The sequence below is a fragment of the Cynocephalus volans genome, chromosome 10, assembly GCF_027409185.1.
Source record: "Cynocephalus volans isolate mCynVol1 chromosome 10, mCynVol1.pri, whole genome shotgun sequence".
NCBI lineage: Eukaryota > Metazoa > Chordata > Mammalia > Dermoptera > Cynocephalidae > Cynocephalus > Cynocephalus volans.
This window is the reverse complement of record NC_084469.1, coordinates 131,574,357-131,596,309: the sequence shown is the minus strand read 5'-3', so window position 1 is coordinate 131,596,309 and position 21,953 is coordinate 131,574,357. Positions and strand designations below refer to the sequence as shown.

General features: G+C 55.0%; 2 protein-coding genes across 4 annotated transcripts in view; one reads left to right on the top strand and one right to left on the bottom strand.

Moving 5' to 3' along the window:
* The window catches only part of PRMT7 (protein arginine methyltransferase 7), a 44,696-nt gene extending 38,313 nt beyond the window's left edge, over window positions 1-6,383 (top strand). For all 3 annotated transcript variants that reach the window (XM_063112937.1, XM_063112936.1, XM_063112935.1), the window contains 5 exons: window positions 1,050-1,211; window positions 2,323-2,397; window positions 4,586-4,746; window positions 5,835-5,931; window positions 6,171-6,383. In XM_063112937.1, coding sequence (XP_062969007.1) covers window positions 1,050-1,211; window positions 2,323-2,397; window positions 4,586-4,746; window positions 5,835-5,931; window positions 6,171-6,341 — 666 coding nt within the window. In that variant the 3' untranslated portion in view covers window positions 6,342-6,383. The remainder of the gene's footprint in view (window positions 1-1,049; window positions 1,212-2,322; window positions 2,398-4,585; window positions 4,747-5,834; window positions 5,932-6,170) is intronic.
* Window positions 6,384-10,443: 4,060 nt separating this feature from the next.
* SMPD3 (sphingomyelin phosphodiesterase 3) lies at window positions 10,444-20,693 on the bottom strand. Its single transcript, XM_063113087.1, has 7 exons — window positions 19,374-20,693; window positions 14,208-14,283; window positions 13,945-14,100; window positions 13,193-13,282; window positions 12,898-12,961; window positions 10,875-11,031; window positions 10,444-10,545 (listed from the first exon to the last, which is right to left on the bottom strand). The coding sequence occupies exons 1-7, from the start codon at window positions 20,691-20,693 to the stop codon at window positions 10,444-10,446; spliced, it is 1,965 nt and encodes a 654-aa protein (XP_062969157.1).
* Between the last annotated feature and the right edge of the window lie 1,260 nt (window positions 20,694-21,953).

Genomic DNA, 21,953 nt, shown 5'->3' with positions numbered 1-21,953 from the left:
GAGATGCAAGGGACAGGGGAAGTGCTCAGGGCCAACCCTTTTCAGTCTTGCAGAATTTCCTACTGTGTCTCTGCCATCTCTGACTAGCTCCTCTCAGATGCCCATCTGATTGGGCCGAAGTCCTGGGCAGTCTGACTCCTCAGACTCCACACGTCCTCCTCTCCTCCCTTTCTGCACAGTCCCCCTCCTTGCCTGTGCTGTACAGCACTTGCCTACGTCACCTCCTATCCCCAGCTCTACCTGCAAGTGTTCTCCCCACATACTTCAGAGGAATCTTTTAAAACACATTTCTTATTTTGTATCCCTGATTAAAGCTTTACATGATCACTTCTTGCCTCCAGGGTGAGGCCAGCCCCCTTACTCTATCATCTACTGCCTTTGGGTGGTCTGGCCTCCCGCTTTCCCATGCCACCTTCTGCACACTTGCAGAGCATGCTCCTGCAATGGACTTTCTCTCACACACATGCTTGCCTCTGCCCCTGCCCTGCCTGAGCCTGTCCCTCTGCCTGGAACACCTCTTTCCACTCCTAGGCTTTTCTGACTCTGAGTCAAGCATTTGTTCATTTACTCAGCAAATATTTACTGAACATCTGCTCTAGGCCAGGTACTTTGCTTGGGGTACTGTGCTGCCTGTGTCCACATTTTTGTCATGCTCAGAACCTAGTGAGGGAGACAGAGTTAGACACACACTGGTAAGTTGTGATGATAAAACTTTGAGTGGGGATTGAAAGGATGCCATTCTGGAAGCCCTTTCTGGTGGGCTTACCTCTGGGGTCCCTCCATGCACCCCTCCTTGCTTCCGTCTGTCACATGAGGACAGCTCACTATTGTCTGCTTCTTTCTTTCACCCTGCATTCCTGAGGGCAGGTGTTTCTCACATTTGTATCTTCAGGGGCAGATTTGGATGTGACATGCTTGTTTGTTCACTGAATGAGTGAATGAATGAATGGCCTGTTACTTCCATGTTCCTGTGAAACTTGTGGCTTGTCCTTAACTCTTCAGCTGAACCCTTCTGATGCCTGGGTCCTGCTTTTTGCTCTGGTCACCAGGTCTCTGTCCTCCTGGGTGAGCCGTTCTTCACCACCAGCCTGCTGCCGTGGCACAACCTGTACTTCTGGTATGTCCGGACTGCTGTGGACCAGCACCTGGGGCCTGGTGCTGTGGTGATGCCCCAGGCTGCTTCGCTGCATGCTGTGGTCGTGGAGTTCAGGGTAGGCCACCTAGAGGGTTTTGCAGAAAACAAAAGGAAAAAGGGGGTGGGGAACTTGGTTTTCTTGCAAAGACCTTGGGTGCAGATGGAGCAACCTGGGCCTTGATGATTTGGGTCTTTCTTTTACGTATCAGTGCATGCAGGGTTGAATACAAGACACTTGCCTTTTTAAAAATGTAGTAATTTGACATATGAAATGGAAATGGCTATGTGTTGTCATTTTACAATTGTGCCTTATCAGAATAATTAAAAAATATAAATTAAGCATTTCAGAAGACATGCTGTGCAGCTTGCTCTGCCCTCATTAAGAGCTGAGGTTCCATAAAAGCATTTTGAGATAGGAGAGTCAGCTTTGCAATACAAGACAAAATTGAAAAGCTTCGTTTTAATTTTCTCATCAAAGCAGAACCATAGTCACAAAGTCATTTTGGGAAAGGCATTTTTTATTAAAAGCATTTTGAAATGCTTTTGGCCTGAAATGTTAGGGTGAATCTTATTTAATATTTCTTTTGTAAGAATGGCTTTATCTGCTGGTAGCTTAGTGGCTCCATCACTTAATTTGTGGGAATTTTTTTTGTGTTATTTATTTATCTGATTGGATTTCCACATGAATTCTGGTTTGTGTGGCCAAAGAGGGGACATAGAGAATGACACTTATTTCCAAGCATATGTCCCAGGGGACAGAGGATGGAAGGTGGACAGGCCTGAGTGTGTTCTGCTTTCCTCCCTTAAGGGAACTTTTTCTCTTTCCCATCATGTGCATGTTCTGTTTACAGGCACAGAGCCTTGGAGAATGCTTATACATTTATTCCTGAAGAAATGACATTAAGTATGCATAAAAACCCCAGCCTGGTAGCTCTGGCTGAGTGTCCCCCCTATAGGAGAGGATCATGTCAGAGTTTGCAGATCCCCACCCCAGAGTCTACAACAGAAACCATCCTGCATCCTTGGTATTTCTGAGTCCTTTCACCCTTGGGGCTCTTTTCCAGGCATGCAGGAGACACACAATCTGCCTCTTATCCTTGTTGTCCTCTTGACCCTTCTTGTTCATATGGCCATACTTCCCTGTCCCCTGGTGGGTGCATTTAGACAGGACTGTGCCTTCCTCACAGGACCTGTGGCGGATCCGGAGCCCCTGTGGCGACTGCGAAGGTTTTGATGTGCATATCATGGACGAGATGATTAAGGTAGGCAGGACTGCAGCTCTGAGTAGTGTCCTACCCACCCATTCTGCATGGCCGCAGGCCTCTGACAGGGACATCTGGCTTCTGTAGAGGGACCCAGCTGGGGCAGCACAGGTGGTATGCGGAGACCTTTCTGTTGGGGGCAGAGGGGCCAGGTGCTGCATTTTGCTCAGCTCTCCATGAGCATTAACCTGAGATCTGTTGTATGGTACTGGGCCCTTTTTGACCTCAGCTGTAACCCCCAAGTTGGAATCTCAGGCTGGGGCTCATTCATCACCATGCTGTTGGAACTTCTCCTGCCAATGCCAGCAGCTTGTTTTCTGTTGAGATAGCCTTTCCAGAAGGCTGGAAGCTTTCATCTGAGGCAGCCAGTTTCATCTTGGGAATGCTCCATTCCAGGAGAGTGTGCTGGAGTGTAGAGAGGGGTGTGTAGAGAGGGTCCCTGCGGGTTGTTCAGATAGTAGATATTGGCAGTGCCCTGATGTCCAGCAGTAGGGAGTGGGCCAGCCTCCAGGGTCTGTATCCCCCAGGACCCAGGGCAGTCACGACAGCACCAGTGGTATTTGGATCTGTGAGGAGTGAAGTGAAGAGAGTCATGATATGTCCACGCAAGGAAGGCAGGGCAAGGAGCATGCGCCTGTTTTAAATGTATTGAGAAATTCATGCACATAGTAAAATAACAAACTGTACCACATAAACATGTACAATGAATAAATAAATTTAATTTAATTTTAAAAAAGAAATTCACACATACACAGAAAAAGGGATAGAAGAGTGACCCCGCGGTGTTGGCCATGTGAGTAGGAGGTGGTCACCGTTTTCCACCTCTTGCTTGTCTTTCTGTTCCCATTTTTCTATAGTGAATGTGGGTTGCCTATGTAAACATTTTATTAAGTAAATAAAGCCAGTGGATATGTTCAGTCTGCGTTTTACCTGCCCTTCCATAGCAGACTGCTGACCATTCCATGCTTTTAGAAATCTCCTTTGCGCCAAGATGCCATGCGCTTTGGGTCCCTTCAGCCATTCCTCAGGCTCTTTCCTGGGCTCCTCCCACCCTTGCCATCCCCTGAGATGTCATGTGTTCTAGGTCTCCTGCAGGCTCCTGCTCCTGACCCTGCCCTTCCTGGCTGTCCCTGTCCCCGTCCCCTCTCTTGTTGCTATGGCTCTGCCACTCGGATCCCTGGCCAGTGTTTGCATCTCTCCTGAGCAGATAGCTAAGAGCAGTGTGCATCTCCACTGAGTGTCATCAGGCGCTTTGACTTTTATGCTTCCCAAATCCACCTGCCTTTCCCCCACCCCCAGCCTGGCCCCTTCCAGAGTCCCATCTTAGACCTGGTGTCACTTCACAGCTGCCAGCCAGGCTCGGGGCACCAGATGTCATCCCTGGCAAGTCGTCTCTTCACTTGCAGTTGGTCATCATGTCCCCTGTGAGCTTGCAGTCCAGGTGTCTCCTGCACTATTCCTATCCTGGTCTGGACCCCTTTCACCTGAAGCCTCCTGCTTCTCCTGCTGCAGCCTTCCTCCAGACAGAGCCCAAGTGAACTTGTAGATTTTTGATCTGGCCATGTCTGCTTGCAGGAAAGCCCTGAATCACTCCCTGCCTTCCCCCCTGCCCCCCATTCCCCCAAGTTCACCCGGGCTATCCCCCCACCTCCTCTCCCTGCTTAGCTCTTGACTGCACTCCCTCTGCCCGCCCCTGTTCTTTTCCTGCTAGCTCCTGTTTGACCTTCAGGACCTGGCCTGGAACTCACCCCCACCAGGCACCTTTTCCTATCCCATTTCTGTGCTGCCCCAGCCCAGTTCCCCCAATGGATGCCAGTACTTTTCCCAGGCACTGGGATTGCTTGTCACCTGATTGTCTCTTCCTTGTAGTCTATGAGCCTCCTGTCTGGTGGTCCTGCAGCTGTAGTGGATAGTGTAAGGTGTTTTCACTGATGTAGACATTTAGTCCTCAAAATAGCTCAGGAGATAGGCATTGTCTTCCCATTTTAAAAAGGGAGAAAGTGAGGCTTAGGTGGAGTGACCTGCTCAGGAGCCAGCTGAAGAGTGGGTAGGGGAGGGAGAAGCCAGCTGGTGTGACCAGGCACCCCATGTGACTGCACATACCCTGACGGAGTCAGGCCACAGAGATCCCCTTCCTCCAGTTGCTGGCTTTGTCTCTGCAGACCCCCAAGTCCCTTTCTCTTCTCAGTGTGCCCTGGACTTCAGGGAGAGCAAGGAAGCCGAGCCGCACCCACTGTGGGAGTACCCTTGCCGCCGCCTTTCTGAGCCCCAGCAGATCTTGACCTTTGATTTTCAGCAGCTAGTCCCCCAGCATCCTGTGCGTGCTGAAGGGTCCATGGAGCTGAGGAGGTGAGTGTAGGCTCCAGGAGGGTGTGGGGGGTGGAAAAAGAGGGGGCTGCTTTCTCTCTAGAAGTGATTGCCCATGTGGTGAAGCATGGCTGGCCTGAGAGATGCTTTTTTTGGCTCACTTCCAAGTGGTAGGATGCTTTGTCCTTGCCCTTCCTTGTCAGAAGTGGTTCTGTGTGGCTCCCACGCCTCTGGGCGTGTATGAGTAGCGGGGAGAGCCAGAGAGGGCTTTGCTCATCCCCCCATCTGAGGCTCCCTTCTTAGATCACAGCTGCAGAGAAACGGGAACTTGGTTGCTATGGTTACCCATTGGACCATTTTCTTGAGCTCTCCTGGGAATTAAAGCAGGTTAGGAATTGGTGAGGGATGCTTGCTGCAAGGCATTCAGACCTATCCAGCTCCATTCCCTTCATGGAGGGAAGTTGCTTCATCCTGGAGGAAGAACTTCTAACTAGGGGAAGGCCCTGAGTCCAGAGCTCCTCGGGGCTCCTTGGACAAGGGGGCATGCAGCACAAGCAGAGAAGGTGCCATCACCTTTCTAGAGCGCGAGCTACTGTCCAGGGTGTCTGGGAGGGTCTTTCAGCCTTTGGTGCTGGGGCTGTGCTCTGAGCCTTGTGGACCTCAGCCTGGTGAGGGGACTGGGCCTCCTGCAGCCGAGCTGGCTCTATCCTGTTACTCTTTTTTTTTTTTTTTTTTTTTAAAAAGATGACCGGTAAGGGGATCTCAACCCTTAACTTGGTGTTGTCAGCACCACGCTCAGCCAGTGAGCAAACCGGCCATCCGTATATGGGATCTGAACCCGGGGCCTTGGTGTTATCAGCACCGCACTCTCCCGAGTGAGCCACGGGCCGGCCCCATCTATCCTGTTACTCTGAGTTCTTGGCCAGGCTGCGAAGAGCAAATGGGGACTCTCAGCTTGGCTATCCTTGCTCGGCTTTTTGTGTGTGGCCTTTAGGTAGAGTGTTACGGGCTCCAATCTGGGCAGGCTGGAAGTGGGGAAGACCAGAGGTTTCTGGAAAGCAGAGAGTGGGCCATGGCTGTGCCCACTTATCCCTTGCATGACTTTCTTTTTGCCCAACACTTCCTGCTAGGCCCGGGAGGAGCCACGGGGCCGTCCTGTGGATGGAATACCACTTGACCCCAGACCGCATGGTCAGCACTGGCCTTCTGGAACCCACAGAAGATGAGGTACTGCTCTGTGCGCCAGCCCACGAGTGTTTGATGACCCAAGCACAAGTGCCACCCCCTTGTGCTCTAGGCATTCCTGTCACATGTTCCTCAGGCTAGAGGATAACTCCTCCGTGGCCCCAGTCACCTGGACCCTGAGCAGTTTTTTCCCACTGGGAGTTGCCTGGGCTGGAGGCTGTCCAGGAAGCTGGCTCAGGTGCCAGGGATCCCTCATGGTCTTCTTGCTGCTCCTCCTACAGGGGGACTGTTGCTGGAACCCCCACTGCAAGCAGGCCGTGTACTTCTTCAGTGCCACGCTGGATCCCCGAGCACCGCCACATGGCCTGCAGACAGTCAGCTATGCTGTGGAGTTTCACCCCCACACCGGAGATGTCACCATGGAGTTCAGACTTACAGACACCCTAAACTAACCCTGACTTGCTGAGAAATAAAGTGGCCCGAGGGCGACAGGCTCTGAATCGTTCTGGCTTTGTGGGGAAGGAAGACTGAAGGTGTTCCTCTCCTTCTGGGGACCTGCTCGGCTTCGGGGCATGGAGGAGACCCGCTTCCATTTTTGGATCTTTGCACTGCCAGCTCCTAATTCCAGGTGTGGGAAGGCAGCATGGACGGGCCAGGGAGACCAGCCTACTAATGGTTCTGAGTTGCTCAGAAAGCTCCAAGGCAGTGATGTCTCCTGCCCTACTTGGAAGGGGATAGAGGCAGGGGTCTTGCTCGGGCTGGCAGATGGGCTGCACATGCTACTCTCTTAGCTGGGTGGTGCCAGTGGCGGGAGCCTGCGTTGCCTGTCTCGCTCGCTGGGAATCCCCAGGTCCCTGCCTGTCTGGCTTTAGCTAGGAAGGTTTCTAGAGGGTGGAGACTGAGTTGTGGCTGGGTCCCAGGGGCCTGGAGATCCTGGCAGAGCCAGGCCTGAGAGGACTGGGTTCTGGCCCTTTCACCCATTGGGAAACCTCACCAAGCCACATTTATAGCATCTGGGCATCTGCTCTCAGCGCAGCACGAGCAGGTGGCCTGCCCAGACCTGAGACCTGAACGCCAGGCTGCTGAGACGACAGAGAGGAGGCTGTCCCAAAGCATTTCTGAGGTGCACACCCAGGAAACCAGCCCTCAGGAAAGGGAGCCAGGAAGTGGAACTGTCCCCTCCTCCCCTGTGCACACTCCCTCCTCCATGCTGCCTGGTATCAGGAGGCCCTCCCGCCCCCTCAGAAGTCTTGGGGCAGGTGGGGTGCGGTGCAAAGCTGCCCAGCCCAGCCTTGCTTCACCAGGAAGGCCAGAGAATCTCGAGATGGCCACAGCCTTGTTCCTTCCATGCACTCAAGGTGCACTTTTGCTATTTATCTCCCAGTTCTCAGAGGAAGCAGACGCTGATTAAGAGACCAACAGCCCGAGGCCTCAGCATTTCAGGTAGACTTGGGCTGTGCCCATCCTGCAAGCAGAGGCAGGAAAGGCTGTCCCCCCACACCCCGCTCAGGTGCCCAGCCCTGGGGGCTGGAGTCAGAGCAGGGCCTGGCCCCAGCTTGTCGCTCAAATAAGTGGAGAACACCAGCCTTGAGCCTCACAGTTTTATTTTCCTTCTCCTCGTTATCTGTCCTTCCTTTCAGCACCAATAAAGGAAAAAGTCTACCTCTCTTTTCAAAATATTTTATCAGGTGTAAAGATTTTCTTCTAGGGAAGAATCGTCTGGATATATGTTTGATAATATTTTTACCAAAACCTTAGGAGTGCTTACCGTAGAAAACCCCTAATGTCCCATGAGGATACAATACAGAAAAAAATACAGAAATTAAAAAAAATTTTTTTTTTAAAACAGTATTTCTAAATCTCAGCAAGTTAATACAATAGTTAAAAAGCATCAAGGTTAATATTCATACTTAAAACTCAAGGTGGTTTTGGACAAATGGAAATGAACGTTTCCTTCCTAAGCGGACCCCACCGGCCTCATGGCTTCTCTTGAGGCTGGGCCCAGGGCAGGCACAGAGCCTGGTTTGGGATTTGGGTGACCCTTGTCTGCCCCCTCCCAGGCCTTAGGTGCCGCAGACTCTGAGATGCTGGCAATGTTTCTTTTTTTTTCTCTTTAAAAACTCAAAATGGAAAAGCCTGACTTGTATGCAAGCCCTGGGAGTCCACAGGCACACCATGATGAAAGGCGTGGTTGGGCGGTCTCGGCGCTGAGGAGGGTGTGAGGGTAGCTGAGAAGCAGGACGTCCCGTTCCTGCTCTGGATGCCAGGACCTGGCTAGGCAGAAGTGACCTTGTGATGACAGATGATCAAGGCACAGGGCGGCATGACTTGCCTAAGGCCGCCCTGTGAGGGGAGGAAGAGAAGAATGTGGTTCCAACTCCCATGTGCTGCCCCTGGGAGGGTCAACCTCTCTCCGGGGGATGGAAGCTGTGCTGGATACTCTGGTGTAGGGGTCTGGGCCTTGGCGTCAGCTGCTGTCCTTGTGCACATAGCCAGCTTGCCCTTTAGGAGGTCTCGGGGCTCGGCCTGGCCAGTAGAGCCCCACCTGTATGAGGACAGAGTCCTGGCCGCTCCTGGGAGGGGGGGACCCTCTGCCCCATGAAGCCTAGCAAGGCCCTGAGATGCCAGACCGTTGGAAGAGGGGGTGCTGCAGAGAGCCCAGGAAGGACTGTCCTTGCTCGTGGGCAGCCCTTTCCTGGCTCTGGACACTCGGGGGGTCCTGGATGAGGGAAGTGCTCCCCAGGCCAGGTGTGTTCAGACAAAACTGTCACTGTGGATGTATGTTCTAGCGCTGGGTTACCTGGGCTCTGCAGAATTGTCCTTCACCAACCAGGGCTTGACCCCTCTTGGTTCCTCTTGCAGCTCAGTGGGTGACAAGGCACAGCGTCAGTGCACCAGCACCAAGAGGTTCCAATAGCAGGGTCCTGGTGCTCCCCCAACCCTTGCCAGGCAGCAATGGCTCTGAGCCAGGCTGGATACAAGGCCAAGGGCGCTACAAGGAAAGGGGACCAGTGGGGGTTGTCAGAAACATTCCCTCAGGTTGGAGCCTCGCACCTTGAAACAACCCTGTGTATGATGGGGGAGCAGCCCCCGTTGTCTGTTTAAAGGCAGGTGGGCAGAGGCAGTGCTGCCAAGCGGGGCTGGGGAGCTGCAGGCCTTTCCTGGTGTGGAGGCAGATGGGGACCACAGGCTGTCGACCAGCTCTGCCATGACGAGCCTGGGTGCCTGAGGCTGGCCCTGGTCACAAGGTGGCAGAGTGGCTTCTGTGCCTGGATGCCAACCAGTACCAATCTCTGCCCTGGGCAAGCAGTGACCCTTGGCCTTGCCACCCCAGCCTGCTCACTGGTGAGGGGACGGGCCACTTCCTGCCCCTTTGTCCAGGGTCCCTGCCTAGCCTTGACATTGGTTGGGGTAGCTGTTGAGGAGGATGGGCCTGGGGAGGCCAGAGCCGCAGCCCCACCTGGGGGCAGGCAGGCAGTTCCTGAGCTCAGCCAGCACGTGGGTGGGGAAAATCCCCAGGGAAGGATTGGTCCCTAACCAGAGAGGTGTCTGCGGGGGGAGAAAGGGGATAGGCAGAAAGAGGAGGATGTGTTGGTTTTGACAGAAGAGAAGAAGCTACAAATCTATAATTTTCAAAATCACCCCCCCCCCAATGCTGCGAGTCCCCTTCTTCCTGTAAAAAAAATGATGCTCTCTTCTCGGATTTCCCGTTTATGGCTCCATTGCCCAGGTTGGAGTCTCCTGGAGGACCCTCTGGGGTGGCCAGAGCCAGCTGGACCCTGGTGTGCCTGGGCTGGGGGAAGGGACCCTGTCTCAGGAAGAGCAAAGTTCTACCTGGCGACTTGCAGACCCTTGAAAGTGAAGGGTTGAGTTTGTTTTTAACTTTTTCTGTTTTTCTTTTTAAAATGTAATCGCCCTTGAATGCAAGACCCTGGGAAGAGCCCTGGGCTGGCTGGTAACAACCCAGCCCTTGCGGTCCCTGCGGTGAGCCGTCCAGGCTGGAGGCAGGAGAGCTGGCAGCCCGGGCCCAGGAAGTGCTTCTTTGGCTGGTTCTGATTGTATTTGGAGTTTGGCCTTGGGTGAGGCCCGAGTGAGGGGTCTGTGTGGCAACGGCGTGGCGCGTGGCATGCGGGCAGCGTGCATGCGAGGGTGCAGGCATGCGAGACAACATTGGCAGCAGACAAAAATCATGTACCCTGGACGAAGCTTAAGAAGAGATACAAATAGTACATAAACCCGGTTCTCATACTAACCCACGGCTTACAAACTAGGTTGTGCTGTAGATTTGTAGAAAATCATGTTTTGAAAGAATGGCACTGGTTAGGCAGCCAGGGACTCCCTGGCTGGCCTGACTCCTCTGTCCACAGCAAGGGCCCCAGAGGTGCAGAGAGCACTGCTTCCAGGCTCCCAGGGACTGCCATGGCTCCCTCCCTGTCCCCTGCCCTCCTCCCCCAGCACTGAGTGCTCAATGGAGGGGACATGGCCCAGGGAGGGGCGGCGGCTCAAAGGGCTGACAGAGGCCGTGCTGCTTTGGATACCGGCAACTTGGCTGGTCTATGCCTCCTCCTCCCCCGCAGACACCATCAGCCGCATGGCCACTGGGAGGTGGTCGGTCAGGCCGGACAGCTGGGTGATAAAACTGAATTCTTCCACCTCCTGGGTTGAGTGGGGAGAGAAGCACCCTGATTAGACCCAAAGGGCATCCTGCAAAGAAGGGGCCTGCAGGGCAGGGGAGGGCAGCCTGGGGATCCCAAATGCAAGGCCTCTGGGCTGGGGCTGGCATGGATCTTCCTGAAGGCAGAGGGATGGGGCCCTGGAGGATCCTGGGGTCCTAAAGGTCTGAGGGAATTTCAGGTGTTATTTTAAAAGAGTGGCCTAGGGTGTGGGGTCTGAAGGAAGATTCAGTGCTGGCAAGGGCTGCAGGGCCCTAGGTCCTGCTGTCTCCAGACATGGCCCTTCTGCCTGGGCCCAGTCCCCAGACTCACGGCTTTCCAGTCCGGGCTGAGCCCCTCCTCGCCATACAGCATGTAGTCGATGCGTCTGCCGTTGCCCTTCAGCAGGTCCTTCCGCCCCTTCTGGCCCGGGCTCTTGCTGGTGGGAAATGCCAGGTACTCCCTGCGGCCTTCCTCGCTCTCCAAGACCCTGTTCCCACAGACAGGAAGCGAGGTGAGCCCCCACACCAGTCCTGTGTCTCTTCGCCAAGTGGGAGAGGAGCTAGTCAGACCAAACCTCTGGGTTTAACATCTATCCTCTCCAAGACCCAGGCTGAAGGGAAACTGAGTCAGAGCTTGCTAGTTCCTGGCTGGATAGGGGAACTCTGGAGTCTGTCCCGGGCTGTCCCGTGTCCACCTCGGGCTGGCCAGCACCCAGTTGCTCTTTCTGAACTCAGATGTTGGTCATGGCCCTCCTGGCTTTGGCCCAGTCGGGGACAGAACCGCCCCTACACCCCCTCCTCTAGAACAGGCTTCTGCTTTGAGCCAGTGTGGGCATGTTTGGAGGACTTGGTCTTTGCCGTGAGCCTCAGGGACCCCTCACTCCTGGAAGCCCCCAGGTGCCCCATGGCTGTTGTTTTGGGTGGGGGTGGGGGGGCTAAGGGAGCCAGGAGAGCATCCAGGCCCCATCTAGGACTCAATCCTTGTGTGGGTCTGTCCCTAAGCAGATTATGTCACCAAACCTGAGCCTCTATTTCCTCCTGTGTTGCTGTGGGCTCTGAGACACTTTGGGGAATAGGCTGTCATCCCATTTCTCAAAGTGAGGGTGCTTAAGGGCCGTTCAAGGTTCTATAGGAAGGGCAGGACACATGGGCGGGGCATGTGACATCTTGATTCCGGGTCCTCTGACTCCCTTTCTGGCATCGCTGCCCTGAGACAAGCAATGTGCTAGTCTCCTTCCTGCTAGGCTTTCCCCTGGAGCCCAAGCACCACTGGACAGGAGGCTTAGGACCCGGTGGGAGCCCCCATCACAGAGGGCATCCTTGGGCCCGGTGGGAGCCCCCATCACAGAGGGCATCCTTGGGCCAGTGTCTGGGCCAGGAGGTGGAGCCACAGAAGACACTGCACAGTCCGCCAGATGGGTTAATGCCTGGACAGACTGAAAAGTGGCGCCAGGAGAGGCACAGCCAGCAAGCTTGGGCTTGTACAAGGTTTTTATCAGCCTTAAGATAAATACACTAATGACATTCAGAACATGGTTACAGCTTAAAAATATAATCCATTTCTGTCCTTTGCCTTTGATAATTAATTCCAGCATCAATGATCTGAGAGTTACTGATAGTCATTTTTTAATCATCATCTCATAAAAAGATAATTTTCTCGGCATAGGCTGATGTTTCAAATTTAGTCTATAATCTAATTAATTGGCTTAAATTAGCTGCAAGGAACCGTTGTCGTGACTCTGTGCAGTCTCGAGCTGTGAATTATAAATTGGCTCTGCTGTGAGCCTCTCAAATGTGTCCCTTATAGAAGTCTCACTGGGTTCAAGACTGAAGTTTGGCTGGGATGGAACTGTCTCTTCTTTGAAAATGACCGGCTTGTGTTATCTCTGCTCATATTTTTATTTGCCTAATTGGTTCCACATGCCGCTAGGCTCCCTTGAGCAGACACTGTGCCCAGTGGCTGTTCTATAGGGGTGGATCCTTGACCTGTCCCAGGGAAATTCTGGTCCCTTTTCCCACACCAGGTAGGGCCCAAAGGCTGGGGCCTGGGGCCAGGGTGAGCTCTTTCCAAGTGAGCCCAGACTCTGGCTGCTGGTTTAGGAAACACCCCCTGGAGACTCCAGGCCCACTCTGAGATTTCTCAGCAAGGCCAGCTCCATGGGTGTGTGGGCTGTGACAGCCTCCACCTGCCTGGCCAGTTCTCGGTCACCAAACAAAAGCCCTCATGGTCTGAGCTGAGCTCTCCCTCACGGTCTCTCTACTACCTGAATCAGGGCTTCGGTGCCTCACCCCAGACCTGGGAGCTGGTCTGGACTGGGGGTCCCCCACCCACCTGCAGCAGCATGGGTACTTACTTTTGCAGATTGTCAGGGGTGCTGACTTCCTCATCATAGAGGCCATTTGTGTCCAGCAGGGTACCTGGGGGATGAGGGGCCAAGAGTGGTCACTGCAGGCAGGGCCCGGCCAGCCTTGAGGAGGATGGCCTCTCTGGGGGTGGGGGCAGATGGGGTGTGCAAAGGCTTCTGCTAGCCTGGGGCAGTTGATTGGGGCCCTTCCCCAGCAGTGGGGCCTTAGGGGCAAGTCCTGGTGGTCTCTCGGGAGGCCTGTGGGTAGCCCAGCCCCCCGGCCCCTCCGCCAGCCCCAGCTCACCGATGGCCCATGACTTCTCCTCCCCCGGCCCCAGGCGACAGGGGTCCTTGTAGTGTGTAAACAGGGAATGCTGCTGCTCCAGCTTGTCATCTGTGTGGGGCGGGAAGGATGGAGACAGGAATGCTGAGGGCTATAGGGTGTCTGTCCTGTCCTGAAGGGCTTGCAGCCCCTGTTCTGGTTCCGGTCAGTTACTCCTACCAGATGTCACTGGGTCCCTGTCCCTTAGGTAACTGCCCTTGAGTGGAGTCTGTGATGATTCCAGACAGGTGGGCTGTGGTTTATCTGTCACTGGTTTTCTGTGTCCTTGAGAATGCTCCCACAGCCACCAACACATACACACTCTGGCCGTTAGCCTTCCCTCTGTCTGAGAACAGTAGTCACCATCCCTTTTGGGCTCCAAGGGACAGTGACCTCGAGGTCTTCCTGGTGCAAAGTAAGGCTGAATAAATACTTGATGAGTGCTATTAGCTGATCCCCTCAGTCTGAGTGTCAGAGGCTCCAAGCCTTCTTTGTTGTTAAGGCATCTCTGTCTCCAGCAAGGAGGCCTCTGAGCTTTCTAGGCAGAGTGTGGGCTCTTCATGTCCTAGGATTTCTAGGGGGCAGAGAAATCATAGTCTCACTAAATATCCCACCCACACTCTCTTGAGGAGCAGGAAGCTCTTCAAGCTGCCTAACCCAAGTCTTCCTAGCTGTGGCTGGAGCCCATGCCCTCCCAGTGTAGCAGACCCAGGTGGCAGGGAGCACGGCCTCACCAGAGGAGCAGTTGTCAAAGTTCAGGTCTCCGCAGATGACGTCAAACACCACCAGCTCCTCGGGGTTGGCTGTGCTGGACGAGGAGGTAGATTTTCGGAAATCAGCCAGCCAGTCCTGAAGCAGGTCCAGCTGCTCACAACGGATGGCACTGTCCTCTGTAGGGGAGAAACAGAGAGACCTGACGATGAAACTCATGGCCAGATCCCAGCCAGGCCCCAGATACTGATCCCACCCCTGGAAAACCACGGGCTGGTGACCCTACCTGGCGGGGCGTACAGGTGTGTACAGGCGATGTACCCCACAATTCTTTGGTCCTGAGGTGTGCTTCCCACCTGCACCTGGGGGAGTGGGGAGAAGGAAGGTGTCACAGCTGCCACCCACCCATCATCACTGCTCTGAGTGCAGAGGGACACTGGCAATGTCCACCCACCCATTGGGTCAAACCCTCATAAGCCTTGCTCTGTGCAAGGCTCCTGGCTAGACTCAGGAGCTCAGGGAAGACAGGACATGTCCTTCTTCTAGGAGCTTAGGGTCCAATGTGTGAGGCAGATGCATGAAGAAATACTCGCCTGTGGCGTGGCAAGTACCAAGGGCAACCCATGCAAGACATTATGGGGGAAAATGCAGGAATCACAGCAGTTTCTCCCCAGTTCCTGCCCTCTCCTGGTGACCAGAGCGTCCATCCGCATGCATGACCATCAGTTTCTTGACCACTCCTGTCTGGTGGCTTTCCTCCCTCCCTTGGTCACACCCTAGACCCAATCATGTCCAGGTGCTCCTCGCCCCTGAAATGGAAGTTGGGCGTCGCTCTGTACTGCGATCCAGCCTCAAAGCTCGCCCTCCCTGCACTGAGAGGCCCCAGACCCTGCCTGCCCTCTTGCTCTCTGGTCTCTGCCCCTTTTGGCTGCACAGTAAGTCCCTTCATCTGCTTTACAGGCCCTGGTGCCCTGCAGTTCCCCAGTCTTGGTTGAGAGCTATGGCCTGTGGCTCTGTGGCTCTGGGCCCTGTGTCATGGGCTGGCCTCGTGTGAACTATGGCCTCATCTTGAGCCCAGCTCTCCTTCCTCCACAGCAGCCTCTTCATGTCTCCACTCTCCCAGACCTCTGTCCGCACCTCTCTGCTCACCTCCTTTACCCAAGACAGAGCTGCCAGGGTGGCATGGGTCAGGGAGACTTCTCCTTCCACACCCCACCCCATCTGCAGATGACCCTGGCAGGCTGTTTCCAAAGGTTGGCTTCATAAAAATGAGCATCTCAATGGTACATCACAGAGACAACTCGAAACTGCCCTACCCAGGTGGTAATGGTAACTCCCAGTGCAAGACTGAGCCCTTGTCAGTGCTATCGTTGGAAGAGGTGAGGGGTGGCCACAGAGAGGTGGCCCCCAGCCTTAGGGCTCTCCCAGACAGCTGCTGGAGGCCACAAAGGAAGAGTCCTTCCCCAGGGGCCCTGTGGGCACCTGTCCCTGGAGGCCTTCCATTGACCCCTCATCCTCTTCTTTTGAGCTTTCCTCCCTCTTGTGCCTCAGCTGCCTTCCCCAAACTTGGCTAATCCATTCCAGGCTGGGTTTTCTATGATGATGAGACCCCAGGCCAGGGACTCTCCAGAGAGGTGGACTGTAGAGGCCAAGCTGCCTGTTGCAGTTGTGACTGAGGGTCACACCACAACAGGGTGGCTGCCCTGACATCTTGAGCTTGCAGTGGCCTGGGCTGCAGCAGCCACATCACGGGCCATCTGTTTCAGAGAGCCCGGTTGGCTTGTCTTGCTTTTTACTGCTGAAGTTGGGCTGGTATTCTCCTCCATCTGGACTTCCATCAGCAAACACCCCTAGCTCCCTACAGCTCTTCATCCCTTTCCCAGCCCAGATGCACATCTTTCCTTCCCCACTGCCCTGGGGGGGCAGGGGGCTGGGGAATGTCTATTTGATAACAGGCTATCCGGCCTGGATTTGGGGCTGTTTTTAAACTCACATGTTCACCATTCACTTCTTGCCCATATGCCCGATCTAAACCCGTTTAATAGGATCCCCTGCCCCTGGAGGGGCTCTGTGAAATCCCACACCACTGATGCCTCCTGTTGTAAAATCAAAACATTTTTAAAACCACAATGCTCAAAAGGCCACATGATGGCGCTATCGTCCCCTATCTTCCTCAGGCAAGGAGTTCTGTTTCCTCAATAATAATAGTATTCATTCCATGAGCACTTAGGCTTAGTGCTTCATGGACATTACCTGCTAGGTCTTTAGAAGAACTACAAGGATTATACTAAGTTCATGCCATTTTTATAGATGAATACATTGAGGCCAAGAGAAGTTAAGTTGTTGGCCAGGGTCACAAGGCTCAGATGGTCAAAGTAGGTTCAGATTAGATCTGCTGCTGCTGCGCGTTGATCCAAGCTGCTTTCTGAACTGCTGCTGGCTTTGCCAGGCTTCTCCCTGGCCTCCCATTTGTTGATATTAATGTGTCAGCCCCTCACTCAGCACTGTCTGGGTAGGGACAGGGACACATGCAGAGGCCACTGAGGAGAACTCGCCCAGAGGGAAGACACCCGCAGCAGTGGTGAGGCCATGGCTGCCTCTCCTCATCCCCCCGTCCCTCTTAATCGACAGTGTGATCTCTCCAGGATCCACCATAATATTTGCTGCAACTTATTGATTTCCGACTCGTGTTCTCGGGAGCCGCAGAGTCTTGTATTTCTCTTGCAAAAACAAACAATCGTACTGAGAGGTTGTGCCTTTTAGTCCTGGTGGGCAAAGACTGTCAATAGAAAAGGTGCCCAGAATTAGCTCTGTCGTACGTGAGGCAGAAGGGATTCCAGTCTCTTCCTTTGCAGGGAGTCCCATTTCCCTAAAGGATCTCAAGTCCTGCAGAGTAAACCAGGAGGGCAGGGCCAGACATGGGAGGCAGGTGGATGAAGGGACCACTAACAGCATCCTTCTGATGTCCTGGCCCCTCGCCGGCCTGGGCCTGTCCCCTCTCCAGCCTCATTTATTTCATTCCTCCACGGCAGGAAAAACAGTCGTGCTCTTGGCCAATGAAGATGCACCGGGGTTGGCCACGTGCCGGGCACACCACAGCTCTGCTTGTGGGGAGCTCTGTCTAATGGCACAGATGGACAAAAGGACACCTGGGCACAAGGGCTGGAGAACCCTCGAGGGGAGAACTGCCTCGTGTTGGCGGCTGCTGAGGAGAGTTCCCCAGAGGTGGTTCGGCCAAAGCAAGGTGGGACCAAGACAAGCCCCTCGTGGATGGAGTGTGGCTGGAGCTGAGCAGGGGCTGGTGGGGGAAGCGGGAGGACCTTTTCTCTGAGGCAGCAGCAGAAGGCGGTAATGGGTGAAACCTGGTCTGGGAGGAGGCAGGCTGGCTGAAAGGAGCAGGAAAGCCAAAATCGCAGGTGAGCCACTGCGAGGGATGGTCGTGGAGCTGGAGATGTGTGGTGGACTCAGGGGTGTTTGGAAAGTGAAATGAAGAGTCTGGGATGGATAGGCTGGGCACAGGGCAGAGAGAAAGGCCAAGGTAGTCTCTTCTGGGTTGGGGATGGTGGAACCTGGGAGGAGGCAGCTTGGGGCAGATGCTGAGCTTGGTTCAAGAGTGTGTCCAAGAGGCAGCCAGATGCAGGGCTGAGGGCTGGGACAAAGCTGAGGGTTATCAGCAAGGGCAGAAATAGAGGCTGTGGAGTGGCATTCCCTGGGCCAGGGGCAGGGTTGGGCCGGAGTGATCACTTGGAAATAAAGAACTGGATAAGGCGGGTTGTCCCTGCCATGGCGGCAGCCCCCAGCTCGCTCAGGCTGACTGCAGCCATGCAGAATGCGGCAGGCTTGGTGCTGCCAGATCTGCCCAGGTGTCAAGAGAAGTTGCAAACAGAGTTTTAAGTGAAATATCTTGATTTTTAAATATTGGCCAATACAAAAAAATGTTTTAATGGCATGGACCAAATTAAACATATCTCCAGACCAGTTTGAGACACAGGAGGTAGAGAGATGAAAAGAACATTTAGGACAGAGCCACAGAGGAGGGTCTGTCCCCAGGAGACTGTTGTTGACCTTGGTGGAAACAGTGGTCAGGGTGGCAATGGAGGAGGGAGGTGAGAGGGGACGCATGGACTGGCCAATGCAGAGTGTGCTGGGGCGGGGGTCGAAGGAGGTCCCTGGACTCTGAGCCATCTGCACTAGGGCGCAAGGGAGAGGCCACACTCTCCCCACCCCCCCGAGCCTACAACACATCCCCTCCTTCCTCAGAAAGTCACTCTGGCTGCTGAGACAAAAATACATCCATGGAAAAGAACACCAGCAGACCATATGCCAAAATGGGAAGGTTGGATCTATCTATCAGAGGAGTTAATTCAATTTCAGCGTCTCTTGCTGTGAATGAAGAGCCAGGGACCCCAACTCTGGGCCTGGCAGAGCCACCCAAGAGCTATTGAGCAGCCGGGGTTTGGAGGCCAGGACACCCACCAGCATCTTCCTGGTCGTTCCTCGAGGGGAGCTGAGAAGTGAGGGAAACCCGCCTGGGCAGACCCCCTAGCCACAGCCTGCCTGTGAGCCTGAACACTTTCACCTGTTACCTCAAGGTTCAAGAACCCACACCAAAGCAGCTGCTGCCTCAGGGGGCAGAAAGTCCCGCTCTGCATCAGCTGGCTGAATGATGCTTCAGATAACTCTGGAAGCACCAAGAGCAGTTTTGGGATAGAGAACAGAAATTTGACACTCTGAGAGTCTCAGGCTCAGTAGAAGATAATGTGTAATGACCAAATTACCATGGTCTAAAAACTACTCCAAATGCATCCAAATTAGCAGAAATAATTATGATTCACTTAATTAGTGACTGTGGAAGCAAAGCCATGGGCTGGTGGGCAGAGAGCCTGTCATGGCAGCTGTGTTACAACTGGGCGGGGGGGGGAGTTGTCTAGGCTGGTGAAACTGGTGGCCTTAGCAAGTAGGGTGTACTAAGGGGTCTGGGAGCCTGAGAGTCCCATCTGCCCACCTGCAGCTCTTGGCCGGCACTGGTTTCCCCGCCTTGTGTGAACAGGCCTTCTCCTCTTCCTCCTCTTGTCACCACCAGCATTGCCACAACCACTGTCACCAACAGTGCTACTAGAGTAGAGGCTCTGAGCCCCTCCCAGGCCTCACCGCTGTGGTCCACTCCCCGTCCCCATTTTATAGATGGGGAAATGGTGGCTCAGAGATCTGAGGGATGGGCCCAAGATCACCCAGTGAGGCCTGTTGAGCCGGGAGCCTTGGCTCTTGTCCCTATATTCATATTTCCCTCATCCCTAAGCTGGGGCCCTCTGGGCCAGCTACGTGAATAGGCTTGTCTGCCTCCCACTCTGGTCCCCCAAGATAGTGAGGACTCCCCGGCTGCAGCCCACCTCCCCACATGGCTCTGGGACCAGCCAGCATGTAGCACTCGGGCTGGGCCGAGGCCTCCTACCTTGAGAAACAGAGCTCCCTTAGAGGCCAGGGCATCGATGCTCCCCCCGTTGGGGTAACAGTGATAGGCCACGTCCATGATAGGGTAGCGGCTGGCAAAGAGGAGGCCACTGTTGAGGGCCTTGAAGCTGCAGCAGCCGCGGCAGCCATAGACCCCGACGTCGTACAGGATGTACTCGAAGTAGCCGTGCAGCTGGTCTTTCAACTTGGTGGCTGCCCGCTTGTCAAACACCTCCTGCAGGCACAGGAAGTCCAGGTTGGCCGGGAAGAAGGCCGAGACCTCATGGTCAAAGGCCTCGTCCGGGTGCCGCCTCTTGCGCGCGGCTGCCTTCTTCACCACCGAGGCCTTGTACAGGAGCTTGCTGTTGGCGCCCGGCTCCCCGCCGCCGCCACTGCTGTCCGGCCCGGCTCGCGCCTTCACCAGGGACTCCCTGGAGGCCGAGGGGCTGCCCAGGCTCCCCGAATCCCCATCCCGCTGATTGTGGTTGGGCATCTGGCCCCTCGGGCCCTCGCCAGCCCCATTCCTGGCCTGGCTCCCGGTGGCAGGGTCTTCGGCTTCGGGTGGCCGGCCCCCCTCCTCTCCGCCGATGCGCACAATGCAGGCGTCCTCAAGGCCGCAATCAGCTGGGTTCCGGGAAGCCGGGCTGTTGGCAGCCTCCTCACTGGAGTGACGCCCACCATCGCCCTTGTATTCCACGGAGGCTGTCCTCTTAATGCTCCCAGGGATGGCCCGGGCCACGCCATCACCACTCTGCGGTGACACCAGGCTGCTGAAGCTGGCCGCACTGATAGAGGTGTTGGTGGGTGAATCAATGTAGATTTTGATCTGGGGCCGGGCGGCCCCATTGCGGATTCTCTGCCCGATCTCTTTGGCCCGTGCTTGGGTGTTAGAAAGGTTGTTGAGCCTCGCCAGTGAGTCAGGGAGGAGGCAGAGGTTGGCGGTGGTGAAGCAGAAGCTCCTGCCAGCCCCTGGACCCTTCCATTCACTGAGCAGGGCTGCCCCTCCAGCTGGGCCCTTGTCTTCCAGCCGTGAATAGATGTAGGGCCGGCGGGCAGACTGCAGCGGAGACCAGAGGAGGAAGCCGAGAAACGCGAAGGGCAGTGCGGCCACCAGAAGGGCCAGGTAGACGGGCGTGAAGAGGACGGTGCTGAGCAGCTGCAGGCAGCACGGGCAGTCTGGCTGGCGCTTCTCGTAGGTGGTGGGTATGAAGAAGGCTGCGAGCCGGTTCAGCAGCCAGTAACATGGGAAGATGAGGGCCCAGGACACACAGTGCAGGGCGGACAGACAGCTATTAGGAAAGGGGGTCGTGTACAAAACCATTGCAGCTCACTGGGCGCCGCAACCGGCCCTACTACATGGTGTCCGTGGCAGCCGCGGGCACTTTCCTGGGTGGGAGTGGGCAAGTGGGGGGTGCAGCTGGAGGAGGGGTCACCTCCTGGTGAGATGCGATTCTGGCTGGACAGTGGTGAGTGTTGGCCAAACGGTCATGGTTCACCTCAGTGGGCCATGCTGGGACACCCAGGCCTGCTGGAGAGCCTGCAGAGACAGAAAGTGAGGAGCTTTTATTGATCTTTAGGGGAGCAGGCTGGGTGTGGGGTCATTGTCCCAGCTCACCCCATTCCTGTCTCCTCTGTCATGAGCAGGACTGTTCTGAGGACCAGGCCAGAGCCACGGTCTCGCACAGGGCATCTGGTGGCCAGGAGACAGTCTGGCATGCCCTACATGCCTGTGTGTGTGGTTCTGTTGGCGTAAATTGCTTAGTGACATGATTGTCCCTAACTGATCATCTTGACCTTATAAACTAATTGCTTGAAAAATGGCCCAGGTTTTTGGAGGGTCACAGCTTTGTGTACCCAAAGAGGGGCAGGCTGGGGATCCTAGAGGGTGCCTGGGCTGACTCTGGCTGGGAGCAGCCAAAGGCCCCTCAGGACCCAGGAGTATGTTTAGAATGAGCAGGCAGGTGATCCTGGTCAGAGAAGCCACAAACACGTCCACCTGTCACTGACAAAGCTGGAACAAAAAGCAGAGAAAAGGGGCCAGAGAGTCCCAGAGCAGAGGGCGGCCCCACCACACATACCAGGCCCCAGATGTGGCCCTGCTTGCAGCATTGGACCAAGCCCTCTGTGCCCACTCCCACTGACCCCCATCCATCAAGGATTCAGGCACAGCCTGTGCCTTACCAGCTTCCAGAGTGATACGAGTCACCCAGTTGTAGTCACCTAACAGTCCCTATGATTTGTGGAGAAGCTCCCTGGCCCTGCGTGGGTCAGGCCAGGTTCTAATGGCTCTCCCACATGTCCTGAAAGATGCAGCCCTAGCCAAGGCCCACAGCTATCCAAATAAGCCCACCCCGGGTCTCTGTTCCAAGCTGTGCAGGAGCAACAGTGTGTCTCAGAGCAGGCCCCAGGGCCCCAGCCGGGAGTGGCCACCAGGTGCATTCATTGTGCTGAATGTAAAATCAATAGACAAGAGTCTGGAGTGTTTACCCAGCCTCCAGGGACACGCCAGCAATCACTGTGGAGAAGCTGCTATAAGCATTACCCAGAATTTTCATTACCACATCAGCTGAGTGTCTGTTTC